The following is a 13,120-nucleotide window of genomic DNA, read 5'->3' as shown; positions in this document are numbered from 1 at the left end:
AAGATTGCATCAATTTTGGTGGTTTTAGCCCCACCCCTGGGGCCCCAGGAGGGCAGGGACCATGAAATTCTCACTTTTTGTTCCCCTTTATCCAAAGATGTTATATGCCAAAATTGGTTGAAATTGGTTTAGCGGTTCTAGAGAAGAAGTTGAAAATGTTCAAAAGTTAACGCACGACGGACGACGCACGACGACGGACAAATCAGATAGCAACAGGTCACCTGAGTGACTCAGGTGAACTAAAAAGAGAAGAGAAGAGAGAGAGAGAGAGAGAGAGAGAGAGAGAGAGAGAGAGAGAGAGAGATCTTTTTATATTTGAATGCTACTAGAAAATGACATTGATGACAAACTAACAACTAAACTTTACGATAAACAAAATGAATTTAACCTTTCTTTTGTCAAATCTGCTCATTTACCTTTGTTAACAGCATACATGTATGATGTTTATTTCTCCCATGATGCTATATGCAAGTATATGTTCTGCATACGAACAATACTCAACAGAGGCAGGCTACTGACAAGTACATTGATGTTACAAGGATATCAACAATTTCGTTCAAAGTCAACATTTCTATGATCGATACAATGCCCTTTCATTTTCAACCTGTAGTTAGATTGAATGTTGACTGACGTATTTAATAAACATCGTTAGGCCATTTTTTTTTCAAATTGAATTTTCTCTACCCGATCAAGACAAGGGGTTCACGATGGGTTTGACAGGAGATGCTTACTCCTCCATGGCACAGTATCCAACCTCTAGTATTTTCAGAGATCCGTGAACAATAATTGGACTTTTGAGCATGATTACTTTTCATCGTCTTCAAATTTCATTCTACAACTTTTCAAGATGACCGATGACTTTCAAAATCTATCTATCACGTGTGTCGGAAGATAATTCTGACTCAACCCGTTGGTTCCTTAAACTTAAATTTGCCAGCAAAGGAATAGATGCAGTGAATATTAGTAACATCCTTAACAGTGTTCCAGCTAGGATCTGAAAATGGAAGGGTGCAAGAGAAGGGCACTTTTTCGCAACCTACCGTTTGTCACGAGCTTTGTTACATAGGCGTATCTTATAATATTAATGAATTCCCTCAAATATTAATTTATTTAACCTTATTGATTTTAAGATATATAAAAAGAGTTTTAAAAATCCTCTGAGAATAAATATTACTTTCTTTCTCTTTTTTAATCATTTTCTATTCTTATTTCCTATTTTCAATAATAGCACTATAATTCTTATTATAAACTAGCTAGTGTCTTTCATTATTCAGTGCAGTACATGTTGATGTTCATGTGCTGATTGAGTCTGTTTTTGGCAAATGTATAAAATAGATACAGTATCTGTAGGTCATCAGTAACATATTAGTATTAAACTTACAATTTAAAGCTAATATCATTTTTGCTTGTTTTATCATATTGGTCATGTTGGTGGCAGATAATTGATTAATTAAATTAAGATTTTAAACTTCTGCAATGAAATCGAATACAGTTACATATCTGTAAATGTATAAAATACCTTCCAGAGTGTCAAAAATTATAATGAAGGAGAAAATAATTGTTTCTGTTAATTGAATATTTATACTTGTTTCTGTACTATTTAAATTTTAAATTCCTCCCTTTTTTTTTAGAAAAACGTTAACGATTTCAATAAAAGTGAAGGGTGAAGGTCAATGTTAATGCTACTTTCACTTCGTGATTTATTTTTAGAACGCTATAATACAAGACCCTAGTTTTATATTAATTAAAACAGATAGCTTGGACATTCTCAAATTATTTCAGCTTTTAACCCCTATTCAGACTGTCAAGTGATCAAAGTAATTACCTAATCACCTGTTATTGAAAGTAAGCACCTGTATAGTACATAGGTACCGTGATGCGAGTTTCATTGCGTAATCGTCCATGGTTAGGAGGTGTGAATTGCTGATTGTCCTTAGGTAATCTGCTTTGGAACACATTAATTATTTTAATGAGGGAAAAGGACAGTCAGAATGATACGGGAAACTAACAAGGGACACAGGGGCGCCTGTGGGAGGCAGAGGGGCGCACTGATTTGAGGGCGGGGCCCGGCGCCCCTCCATTTCACCCTAGCTGGAACACTGCTTAATCAAAAGTTCAGTCTTGCATTCCACCATATTTCAAGTTGAAGTCTACACCCTGCATTTCCCACAGGTATTCTCAAACTGTTGCTTCGAAACCAAATCTTACAGTCTAGATAATGAACAGCTAAAACAATATCCTTTTGAGTGTACTCTGCTCTTCTTCTTTCAGCTATAGTCCTCTGGACACGTCATCACCGGTGATGTGAATACAGTTGAAATGAAGACAATCAATTTAAAAGGTCCTAAATCCCGATCTTTTCGCAACAAAACATTTCTATTATGAATTCTGTCGAAGATTATGCCAGATTGTTGGGCTAAATATGAAGGGGGAACTGAACACTTTGTCAGAATGGATGAAGTGTTTTAGAAATATATTAGAGAACCGTATTAGAAAATTAAAAGACAATATGCAAACCATCTATCCTTTTATTTTCACTAAATCGGAGGTAATAAAAAGAATTAGAAAGACTACATGAACAATATGTAGAGGTTCCAGCAGAAAAGGTCTGTAACAATATTGTCTTTGTTTGTAAGGCTCATTATTATATCTGTACTTAAGAACTTGGTTTTAATTCTACGTCTGGAACTTAAACTACAATTCGCTTTCTTAGGATGAAATTCTTCAAAATCACATTTTATTGTTCAATACTTTTTCCTTTCCCTCTGCCATTTCTCAACACAGTGTCATAGGCTGTGACGTCTTAGTGGAGCGGTTGAGACGTCATAGCTTAGCTATTGTGAGATTGAAAACATTGTAACATGGACTTTTAGCAACATATTTGGGAAGAAATTGGCAGTTTACTCTCTATCAAGATGGTTTAGTTACTCTCTCTATCTTATGTCAGACCAGAAATTATGTTTTACTTACTTTGATATACTTTCACATTGTGACAGAATATCACTTTGGTATCCTTTCACACTTTCACACTGTGACAGAATATAACATTTATTCAATAAATAAATCACAGTATTTCACTATTGAAAATGTAATAAATATATTCATTATATGATTGAATAATACCTAACTCTATGATTGGCTGAGATCCAACAATGCAGAAAAAATACTACGTTATATTCACCTGCACGTGACCTTCCAGGTGAATATAAGGATTTATTTTCTCTACATTGGTAAAAAAATAGATCGGGAAATTCCAAATTGATACAGATAGTTTCGAAAAGCTACCGACTTCCACTCAGGTGAACATAACTTATAATTTGGGGTGGGGTTAGTTGTGGGATGGGGGGTGCAGGGGACCGACCCCCACACAATTTTTTTGCTGAACGTAAATATTTACTTTTAATTTAGACTATAAATATTCATTGAAAGGCTAGTCCCCCTCTAATGGACCTTATTCACCCACCCCCTAAACCCAACCCAACCCCAAAACAAAGTTTTAAGATTTAAAATCTCTGTTCGTAGGGGTTAAGATTTTTTTTCAGCTGTCATTTTTCCCTGATAATGTCCCCCTTTCAAAATCATTCCTGTAAAAGAGCCTGTCAACTAAAGTAGATTTTTAAAAAAAATTCCAAATGAACACGACTGGTTACGTTCATTTATATGGCATGTAAAAGTTTCAATATTCGATCTTTTGCATTTGTATTGATTAATTTTCCATTTAAATTCAGTCTATAATTTTCCATTCGAATTGTATATTTTTCCATTTGTATTGTATGATATTTATTTGTATTCTATAATATTCCATTTGTATTCTATAATTTTTCATTTGTGTTGTATAATTTTTCATTTGTATTGTATAATTTTTCATTTGTATTCAATAATTTTTCATTTGTATTGTATGATTTTTCATTTGTATTGTAGAATTTTGCATTTGTATTGTATAATTTTGCATTTATATTGTATAATTTTTCATTTCTATTGTATAATTTTAATTGGTATTTTATAATTTTCCATTTGTATTGTATAATTTTTTTACTTGTATAATTTTTTACTTGTATTGTATAACTTTTTATTTGTTATTGTATAATTTTTATTTTTATATTCAATAATTTTCCATTTATATTGTATAATTTTTCATTTGTAATGTATAATTTTTCATTTGTATTGTATAATTTTACAATACAAATGGACAAATATAGAATACAAAAGGAGAATTATACAAATGAGAAATTATACAATACAAATGGAAAATTATACAATACAAATTTAAAATTATACAATACAAATGGAAAATTATAGAATACAAATAAAAATTATACAATACAAATAAAAAAAAAATACAAAATAATACAATACAAAATTTAAAAAAAAACCCAGTACAGATGGAAAATTATACAATACAAATGGAAAAGATCGAATATTGCAACGTTTGACATGCCAATTATTTAACCCTGCTTCTCTCATTGTATTCGGCTAGGACTTCGGCAAATGTAAACAAGTAAGATGGCATGAACTGCTTAATGAGTTCGTATCATTTAATCATTGAATCATAAAATACAACAATTATTGCTGATTTTCTTAGTTAATACGATGATTTAGCCACCTTCGAGGTACAATATTGTACTCCTCGGGTGGCTAAATAATCGTATTGACCTCAAAAAAAAAAAAAAAAAGAAAAAGAAAAAACAAACAAACAAACAAACAAAACATCAATAGTTGTATTATATATATATATATATATATATATATATATATATATATATATATATATATATATATATATATATATATATATATATATATATATATATATATATATATATATATATATATATATATATATATATATATATATATATATTTATATATATTAGGGATGGCAGTTTGTAACCGGTTAATCGATTACTCGGTCGGAACGATGGTAATCGGTTAGAAAATCTGTAATCGGTTAGTCGAAAAAAAATAGAATGTATGTAAATTTGAATGTAGTTTTCTTAAATTCATTTTTATAAAACAAACCTCTGCATAGATGTTGATAATTTAGCGTTTTCACATACTTATTTAAGTTGATTTGGTGGTAATTATGGCTCGCCGGATTGAGATCGCGGGGTAATTGGTCAGTTTGTGAAGTGTTAATTACTGGTTAAACAACAAGTCGTTACCCCGACAGTCCTGTTACTCTTTAATGATATTATAATTAAGTAAATCAAGTATGAGCTTAGTGAATTGGTATGTATCTTTTGCAGTTATCCATCAAATTATATTTACAATGTTTGTCTTATAATTTATTAGACAAACATTGTAAATGAAGCGAAAGTTCCGACTTAATTTTGATTATGGTAGCAATGCTGTATGAAAACTTGTGTGACATCATCTATGTCTGATATCTCAGGCATGTTTCACGGGTTTTCTTAATTTTTTTCCTGTCGATTGAAATTGAAATAAAATATATATTTACATGAAGATTCGTGATCAAGGTAAACAGAATGTTTCTAACTTTTAATGTCTTTTTAGTCTTCTTGTGTTTATGTGAATAGAGGTTCATGGAAAAAAGTCATGAAAATGTGTATTTTGATACGATTAACCGGTTAATCGGTCGGAACGTGTTGCGGTTAACCGATTAGCAATTCTGTATTCGATTGCCATCCCTAATATATATATATATATATATATATATATATATATATATATATATATATATATATATATATATATATATATATATATATATATATATATATATATACTCTAAATTGCAAATGAAAACACACTGCAATAAAATTTATCAATATACATGTATGCATCTTAGGGGTTCTAAGAAATCGTCGCTGTTAATAAATTTTTTTATTTACCACTAAGGACAAGTCTATATTTATAAATAATTTAAAGAATTCTCTCATAAAATTTATTTATACGAGTTTAAATACGGATGCAAAAGCCATTTCAAAAGGTACATCTTAATTCGATTTATATCAAGTGGGATAAGTTTTACATATTTACGTGATTTTTATGTTGTTTACATGCATGTTTAATCAATTAATAAAGCTTAGAATTTAAAAAAAGAAAAAGATTTGCTATTATAAGCTTTAAAATATAGTTTATAAAAATTTATTTGGTTGAGTTAAATACCATTTTCATAATAATTTCTTTTTATACAAATCAATAGTCACAACATGGTAGAAATTTTGTAGCGATGTGCTTACCTGTATGAAAAAGCGCATGTTCTGATGAAGACGATCTAATTAAAATCTGATCCTTTGATCCGCTCGCATAGATCGCTACTCTTGAGTAGCTATCTATCTGAGTGGATGAAAGGATCTGATTTTTATCAGACTGGTAAAAGGATTTTCAGAATAGCTTTATGGTGTGTATATTTATCAAAAATTACGCTTATATGGACAGAGTTAGAAATACCTGTATAATTTATAGAACATCTTAAATTCCACTCTTCCATTTATTTATAATAGTCGCCCGCGTGGCGCAGTGGTAGAGCGTTTGTCCCTCTGTCTGTCTGTCAGTCTGACCCACTTGGTTTTCCGCACTTTTTTTTCTAAATACTTGCAGATATTGAGCTGATTTTTGGTATATGGGTGTATATTGATGAGTTACAGATCAAGTTTGCATTTCGTTCCGCTTTAATGATTTTTGACGGAATAACGATCTTTCAATTTTTCAGGGTTTTCCGCAATTTTTTTTCTAAACGCTTGCAGATATTGATCTGATTTTTGGTATGTGACTTTACCTTGATGAGTTACAGATTAAGTTTCATTATGTTCCGCTTCATTGATTTTTGACGGAATTATGGCATTTTCAATTTTTAACGGGAACCAGGTTACACTTGCCGGTAGGGGGCTAGTATTGCTAATGCTTGTTGGTTTGGGTGCGATGTGATCTTTTGAGTCCTAAGATATTTTATTCATATTATACATTGTATACAGATGCAAAACAGAGTTTGTTATTCTTGGAGGCTGTAAATCTTCTCTAATGACAATATCAGATCTTATTCATATTATTTACAGACGCAAAACCGAGTTCGTTATTCTTAGAAGCTGTTAATCTTCTCTAATGACAATATCAAATCTTAATAGCTTTTGATCCTTTTATATCAATAACTCTAAACCATTAAGAAAATAAAACCCGAAATCATTCCTCGTGATACGTTAAAAACTAGTAGATGAAAGATATGAACTAAAATAAACACATAACAGAACTTCTCCATTCGAATTGTCATATATATTTAGTTGTTTTCAATATCATCAATCATATATAAATGCAAAAATTGGCTGATATCTTCTAGGAAAATTGTTTTTCGAGAAAAAAAAATCATATCCCTCTCAGAGCACTTCCTCTTTATTGATTATATGTCAGCCATATTTATCATAAAGGAATCGTCAACTTCATTATACAATTTTCTACTCATCAATTATTCAATGAGAAGTCATCTGACAAAGTCAATTACCGAGCAGTCAATATTGGACAATTCACTTTCACACACTGTTAAAGAAAAATGACAAATGCACAATTTTTGCATGCTTTCTTTCATATTGGATTTGTGTTATACAGTGGTAGGTATTTGAAAAAAAAAAGTTTACTAACTTCATAGAATTAAGTGTTTCATGTATTTTAAATATCGTTTGTTTGTTTGATTTTTAATTCGCGAAGTTGACAACGATATCATATACGTTGTCATCAAAGATACTAGTACACTATAATAAAGGTGCTGTAATTAGGAAAAAAATAAGGTGCATTGACCCTCTGATAAGAGGTATAACTCTCATTGGGATAAATTACTATTATTCCTTTATAAAATTGTCAAGTTAATTCATGTAGGCCATTCTTAAAAAATTTTGCCCCGCAAGGTATTTTGAAATTATGTGCATTTTAGTTATAAATGATATTTCTTTTGGAAAATCATGAGTGCTAAGGGAAAAAAAACCATGAGTGAGCAGAAGGGTGATGAACCTTAAATGAATAGCAATTATACTTTCTTATTTTATTTAAAACTTACAGGCGAATCTGGGTAGTTGTTAGTAAAACAGTCTCTGATTTCCGAATAATAAATGAAATAATGTTAAAGTTTATCAGTCGAAATTGCAGAAAGAATAACTCTTTATGAACAAACATTTTTATGTCTCTGATTACCAAATTATAATTGAAATAATGTTCAAATTTATCAATCGAAATTGCAGAAGAAATAATTCTTTATAAACCGACATTTATGTCTCTGATTACCAAATTATAATTGAAAAAATGTTCACGTTTATCATTCGAAAATGCAGTAGGAATAACTCTTTATGAACCAACATTTATGTCACTGATTACCGAATGATAATTGAAATAATGTTCAAGCTTATTAATTGAAATTGCAAAAAGGAATAACTCTTTATGAACCAACATATCTGTCTCTGATTACCGAATTATAAATGAAATAATGTTCATGTTAATCAATCGAAATAGCAGAAGGAATAACTCTTTATGAACCAACATTTACCAGTGAATGGATCACCGTAAAAGCTCAAGATGACAATAAGTGTGAATTCTACGTCCCTTTTCTGGATGGTTTTAAAACAACAACCAGACCTGTCAAAGTAATAGTTGAAGTAAAAGTCGAAGATGGTGGAGAATCGTTCATCTTTAACGCTTTCGGTTCCTCGCCACGAGATGATGACAAAAATGAGAAATATGGCGGGGTTGTTTATTTCTACAATGCTAGTGGTGTGCTAATTTTCTTGCCAAACAAGTATAATAAAGCTGATGACGGGAAAGCTGTATATCTGGGTTTGTAAACTTGTATTTTTTGTTTGTTTGTTTTTTTCTTACTTTTTTTTGTTTCTTTGTATTTTGAAATTAAACATATTATTTTGGTCGTAATAAAGACCATTCCAGACCTGTGCATTAAAAATATCAGAACAATCAAGGTTTTGTTTTAAGTGAATATCAATATAAATTTAAAATTTTTACGCAAATGTCATGAATCACAATTTCTGCAAATATTTCATAAGATAAGGAAAAAGACAAGTGAGTGTAAAAATGTTGTCAATCTAATCCAAAGCAAATACATGATGTAAATATATGCAAAGACTGGTCTCTTTCACTCCTTTATGTTTTTAAATATGTAAAAATCTGCAATTAAGCATCTTAACTTTTGGAGCTATATAAGGTGTACAGAAAAAAGTTTAGCATTTCCTAGTTATTTTGAAATTAGAAATAGTAAATTTGTTGTTGGTAACTGACCATAGGACTTAAAAAAGAGGCCCATGGGCCTTGATGGTAACCTTAGTATATTATGAGTACCTCTGGTTTCACCACTTTAGCCAAACCTGGAAATGGAACTCTGGCCCCATGTGACAACATTTTTTAGGGTGCTGAGGACTGTATAATCATTGTTATATCCATACAGTTTGTCCCGTTTGTCCCATACAAGTTCTGAAGGTAAGGTAATAAATTTTCCATATACCGGTACATCCAACTGAGCCCCACGCTGTAGCCTGACCCATAGACATCGGAGACATAAATTATTTTATTACAGGCCTACAGCTAATTATAACAATGCATACAATTTGTCTGCTAGATATCTATGATATTTAAAAAAGATATTGAATGATGTAATGCAATGCAATAAATGACCAACCTAACCCAACCCTAGGGTCTGAACCACTGATCAGGGGGCCATGAATTTTACAATTTTGGTAGAGAGTGAGTGTTAATTATAATCATGTAAACAGCCGTTTCTCTGTTACCCGTATAGTGCATTTTCAGTGTCTGATCAACTTAGACTCACCCTGCGGTCTTAAGCTATATGAAAAAGAAGCAACCTTATAGTTTAGAAATAGGGTTAAGTACTCCTTAAATCATATAATAAGTTTTCCAACTAGATGTCTTTTTAAAAGAGGACAATTTTCAAAAAAGTAATGTATTTGTAAATTACTAGCATGTCCGATTTAGCCCCACTCTGGGGCCTGAATGCAGGAACAAAAAGCCATGAATATTACAACTTTGGAAGAGTTAAATACACAATATAATAATTCATTTTTTCCCTTCTCATTGTCCATGAGTGAAGCACAAGTTTTTAGACTGCTATTAACAGGAGTAAAAAGAAGATTTTTGAAGATCGCATAAATTTTATAGTTTTTGCCACATCCCTCAGTCCCCAGGGGAGGAAGAGACCATTAAATTCACAAATTGCTTCATACATGTACCAAACCTGGTTAGAATTGTTTCAGCCATCCCAGAGAAAAAGCTGAAAAATGCACAAAAGTTTACAACAGACGAGTAACTCACTACGACGGACGAACACGGATACGACTCAGGTGACCTTAAAGGCCTCTTGCTCGTAACTAGAATCTTCCTTTTCAGTAGGAAAACAAAATTACCGTACCCTAATTTAATATTTCACAATGATTTTATCTTCTATTTGAAAGGCCCTTTGTATACATAATTAGTTCCATAAAATGTATTGATCTCCAGATTTCAAAAATCGATAAGCAATGGTTATAGCTCACTTCAGTCTCTTATTGAAATTCATTATTCAAATCTTTAGGACGAATCTTTGGTAGATTTGGAAGTGTTTTCACTGCTTGATGATTTGATTTATGAAGACGTATATATATATATATATATATATATATATATATATATATATATATATATATATATATATATATATATATATATATATATATATATATATATATATAAAATGGCAATTTGTAATCGGTTAACCGGTTACTCGGTCGGAACGATGTAATCGGTTAAAAAATCTGTAATCGGTTAGTCGGAAAAAAATAAAATAGGTGTAAATTTCCTTAAAACACGATTTACAATGTTAAAAAAACCCCCCGAATATTGATAAGTTATAACGTTTCCACATTTAATTCGGCTGATTTGGAGGTAAATAATTTAATTAAGACTCTAAAGATTGAATTTGTTGGGGGTAATTCATCACTTTGCGAAGTGTTAATTGCTGTTTAAATACCATGTCGTTACCCAGCCTGTCTTAATTGTGATATTAATTAAATCTTTGTTGAGTTCTGTTAAATGATTGCTATATGTGTATCTTACCCAGTCTGTCCTTTGCAGTTATCTATCAAATTATATTTTCAAACAAACATTGTAAATTATTTCAGACTCAGTTTCTGTTTATGGTGACAATGCACAATGACCTTGTGTTGTAACAATATCAATTTCTGCGATATTTAAGAGATGTTTCATGGTTTCCTTATTTGTTCTTGCCGTTGAAATAAAATATAATATGTAGCGTACTAATCAAGCATTAACGCCTTTTTCAGTTTTCTTGTATATATAACTAGAGTTTACTTGAAAAATGAAAAATGAAATATAAGGAAAAAGTGTATTTTGATACGATTAACCGATAAATCGGTCGGAACGTCTTTCGGTTAACCGATTAGCAATTCTGTATTCGATTGCCATCCCTAATATATATATATATATATATATATATATATATATATATATATATATATATATATATATATATATATATATATATATATATATATATATATATATATATATATATATATACACACACACACATACATACATACATGTTATAATTGAAATGTTCTGACATACTAGTATCAGGCATAAATTTTTTGAGCAGGCCCGTAGTACGCAGGGTGGGGGTGGGGGACAGAGGAGGCGCCCTCCACTTATTCTTCATTCTGAGAAATTTGAAATTTTTTGATGTAGTTTTAAATGTAAATATGTAAATTTTTATTTGGAAGCTGCCCCCTCAACCTTATTGTTGTTTTACGGCCAAATAGTGGTAAATTCCAGCATTTTAAAAATGTACCGTCAAGTTGGAGAAAGGCCCAACTAATGATAGAACTTTCTCGAGATAATATGAGCTGTTTTTAAATTTTAAATAAATCATACATTTTCTGTGATTATGTTTACCATTTGTACATCACTACAACATTACTATGTATGGATGTACAAAAAGATAAAACAAACTTAAGTGGTTTTTTTTTTACTTTTCATATATAATGCATTAACAATACATATATTTTAATAACAACTTCTAATATATTTGACTTTTATGAAGAAAAATATTTGTTACGGGACTTGTACATTTGTTAACACAATTTCTATGTTGCAATCTGGAAAATGGTTCGTAATGTTAAAATTTATTTTAAAAGGAGAAAAGGACGTTTGGTACCAACCAACCTCTCATTCAAACGAGAAAATTAAAAATGAATTTGTTGATGCGGAAGTTCGAGTAAAGATGTGGCGATATGACGATTTGCCCCCACAGTACGATTCTGGTTTCATATACACAATAAAATCAAGACATCAAGGTAAAATAGGAATGTGAACTGTTTAAGAACCCTCTATATACTGCACACTAAAGAGTTCCGATTCCATGGTATTTTTCTGCAGTTAGAGTGATCTGCTCTTATATCTTAAATGAAATAAATTGACATCTTAAGTCAATTTGTAATCAATTCAAGCAATTCAATTAGTTTTATTTGGCCTAAATGGATTAATTGAATACTTTATTTGCATGTACTTTTCCCATTTAAGTAAGCAACAATAATTTCAGTTCAACAAAAATTAATTTCTTTGAATATTTTTCTGGGGGTCAGTGGCAGGTACTCTATGCTGAAAATTAAACAGATAAACTTTTATATGTTATAATTTTCTTAGAGTCCAAAAAACAGTTTTCGTGGTGTATAGAGGGTCCTTAAAAGGGATATAATGTAGATCACAAAATTTTCGTGACACCTTATTTTCGTATAACAGACATATGGTATTACAATAGCGAAACATAATTAATTTTCACGAAATTTTGCTTATTGTTCTAAATAAACTTTAGTGACATAAGTATACGCGGGATTAAAATTTTCGCAAGTACGCGGTCTAGCGTTAATAAAGTTCTCGGAAATAAAAAAGTGATTTACAGTCGTCATATTAATGAATTCAGTTTTAATTAAACGAATTTTTTATTTTGTAAAAAAAAAAAATAACCATGTAGTATATACTTTCTCTTGTTCCGGAGTGTCGGAATTATCCCTGTCATACTGTAGATTCCTAAATTTACGCGAGGAATTAATTATCGCGTAAATTCGCGAGAAACGCCACCAGCGAAATAAAATTA

At 30.7% G+C, this 13,120-nt stretch overlaps 1 protein-coding gene across 1 annotated transcript; it reads left to right on the top strand.

Annotated features, from left to right (window-relative positions):
* The first annotated feature begins 707 nt into the window (after window positions 1–707).
* LOC133175249 (uncharacterized) lies at window positions 708–12,337 on the top strand. The gene is made up of 3 exons (XM_061310350.1): window positions 708–759; window positions 8,458–8,778; window positions 12,165–12,337. Exons 1-3 carry the CDS (start codon window positions 708–710, stop codon window positions 12,335–12,337), a joined length of 546 nt encoding a protein of 181 aa, XP_061166334.1.
* The last annotated feature ends 783 nt before the right edge of the window (window positions 12,338–13,120 follow it).

The sequence above is a fragment of the Saccostrea echinata genome, unplaced genomic scaffold, assembly GCF_033153115.1.
Source record: "Saccostrea echinata isolate AGI-Se365-2 ecotype Australia unplaced genomic scaffold, CSIRO_AGI_Sech_v1 ptg000062l, whole genome shotgun sequence".
NCBI lineage: Eukaryota > Metazoa > Mollusca > Bivalvia > Ostreida > Ostreidae > Saccostrea > Saccostrea echinata.
The sequence above is the reverse complement of the archived record's forward strand: the minus strand, read 5'-3'. Positions and strand labels throughout refer to the sequence as shown.

What these genes read in the sequence shown, in the direction of transcription:
- LOC133175249 (XM_061310350.1), top strand. Translation starts at nt 708, where the DNA reads ATGGGTTTGACAGGAGATGCTTACTCCTCCATGGCACAGTATCCAACC. An exon ending in GGCACAGTATCCAACCTCTA is followed by an intron (nt 760 to 8,457) that starts GTATTTTCAGAG and finishes CAATCGAAATAG; the next exon opens with CAGAAGGAATAACTCTTTAT. An exon ending in CGGGAAAGCTGTATATCTGG is followed by an intron (nt 8,779 to 12,164) that starts GTTTGTAAACTT and finishes TTTTAAAAGGAG; the next exon opens with AAAAGGACGTTTGGTACCAA.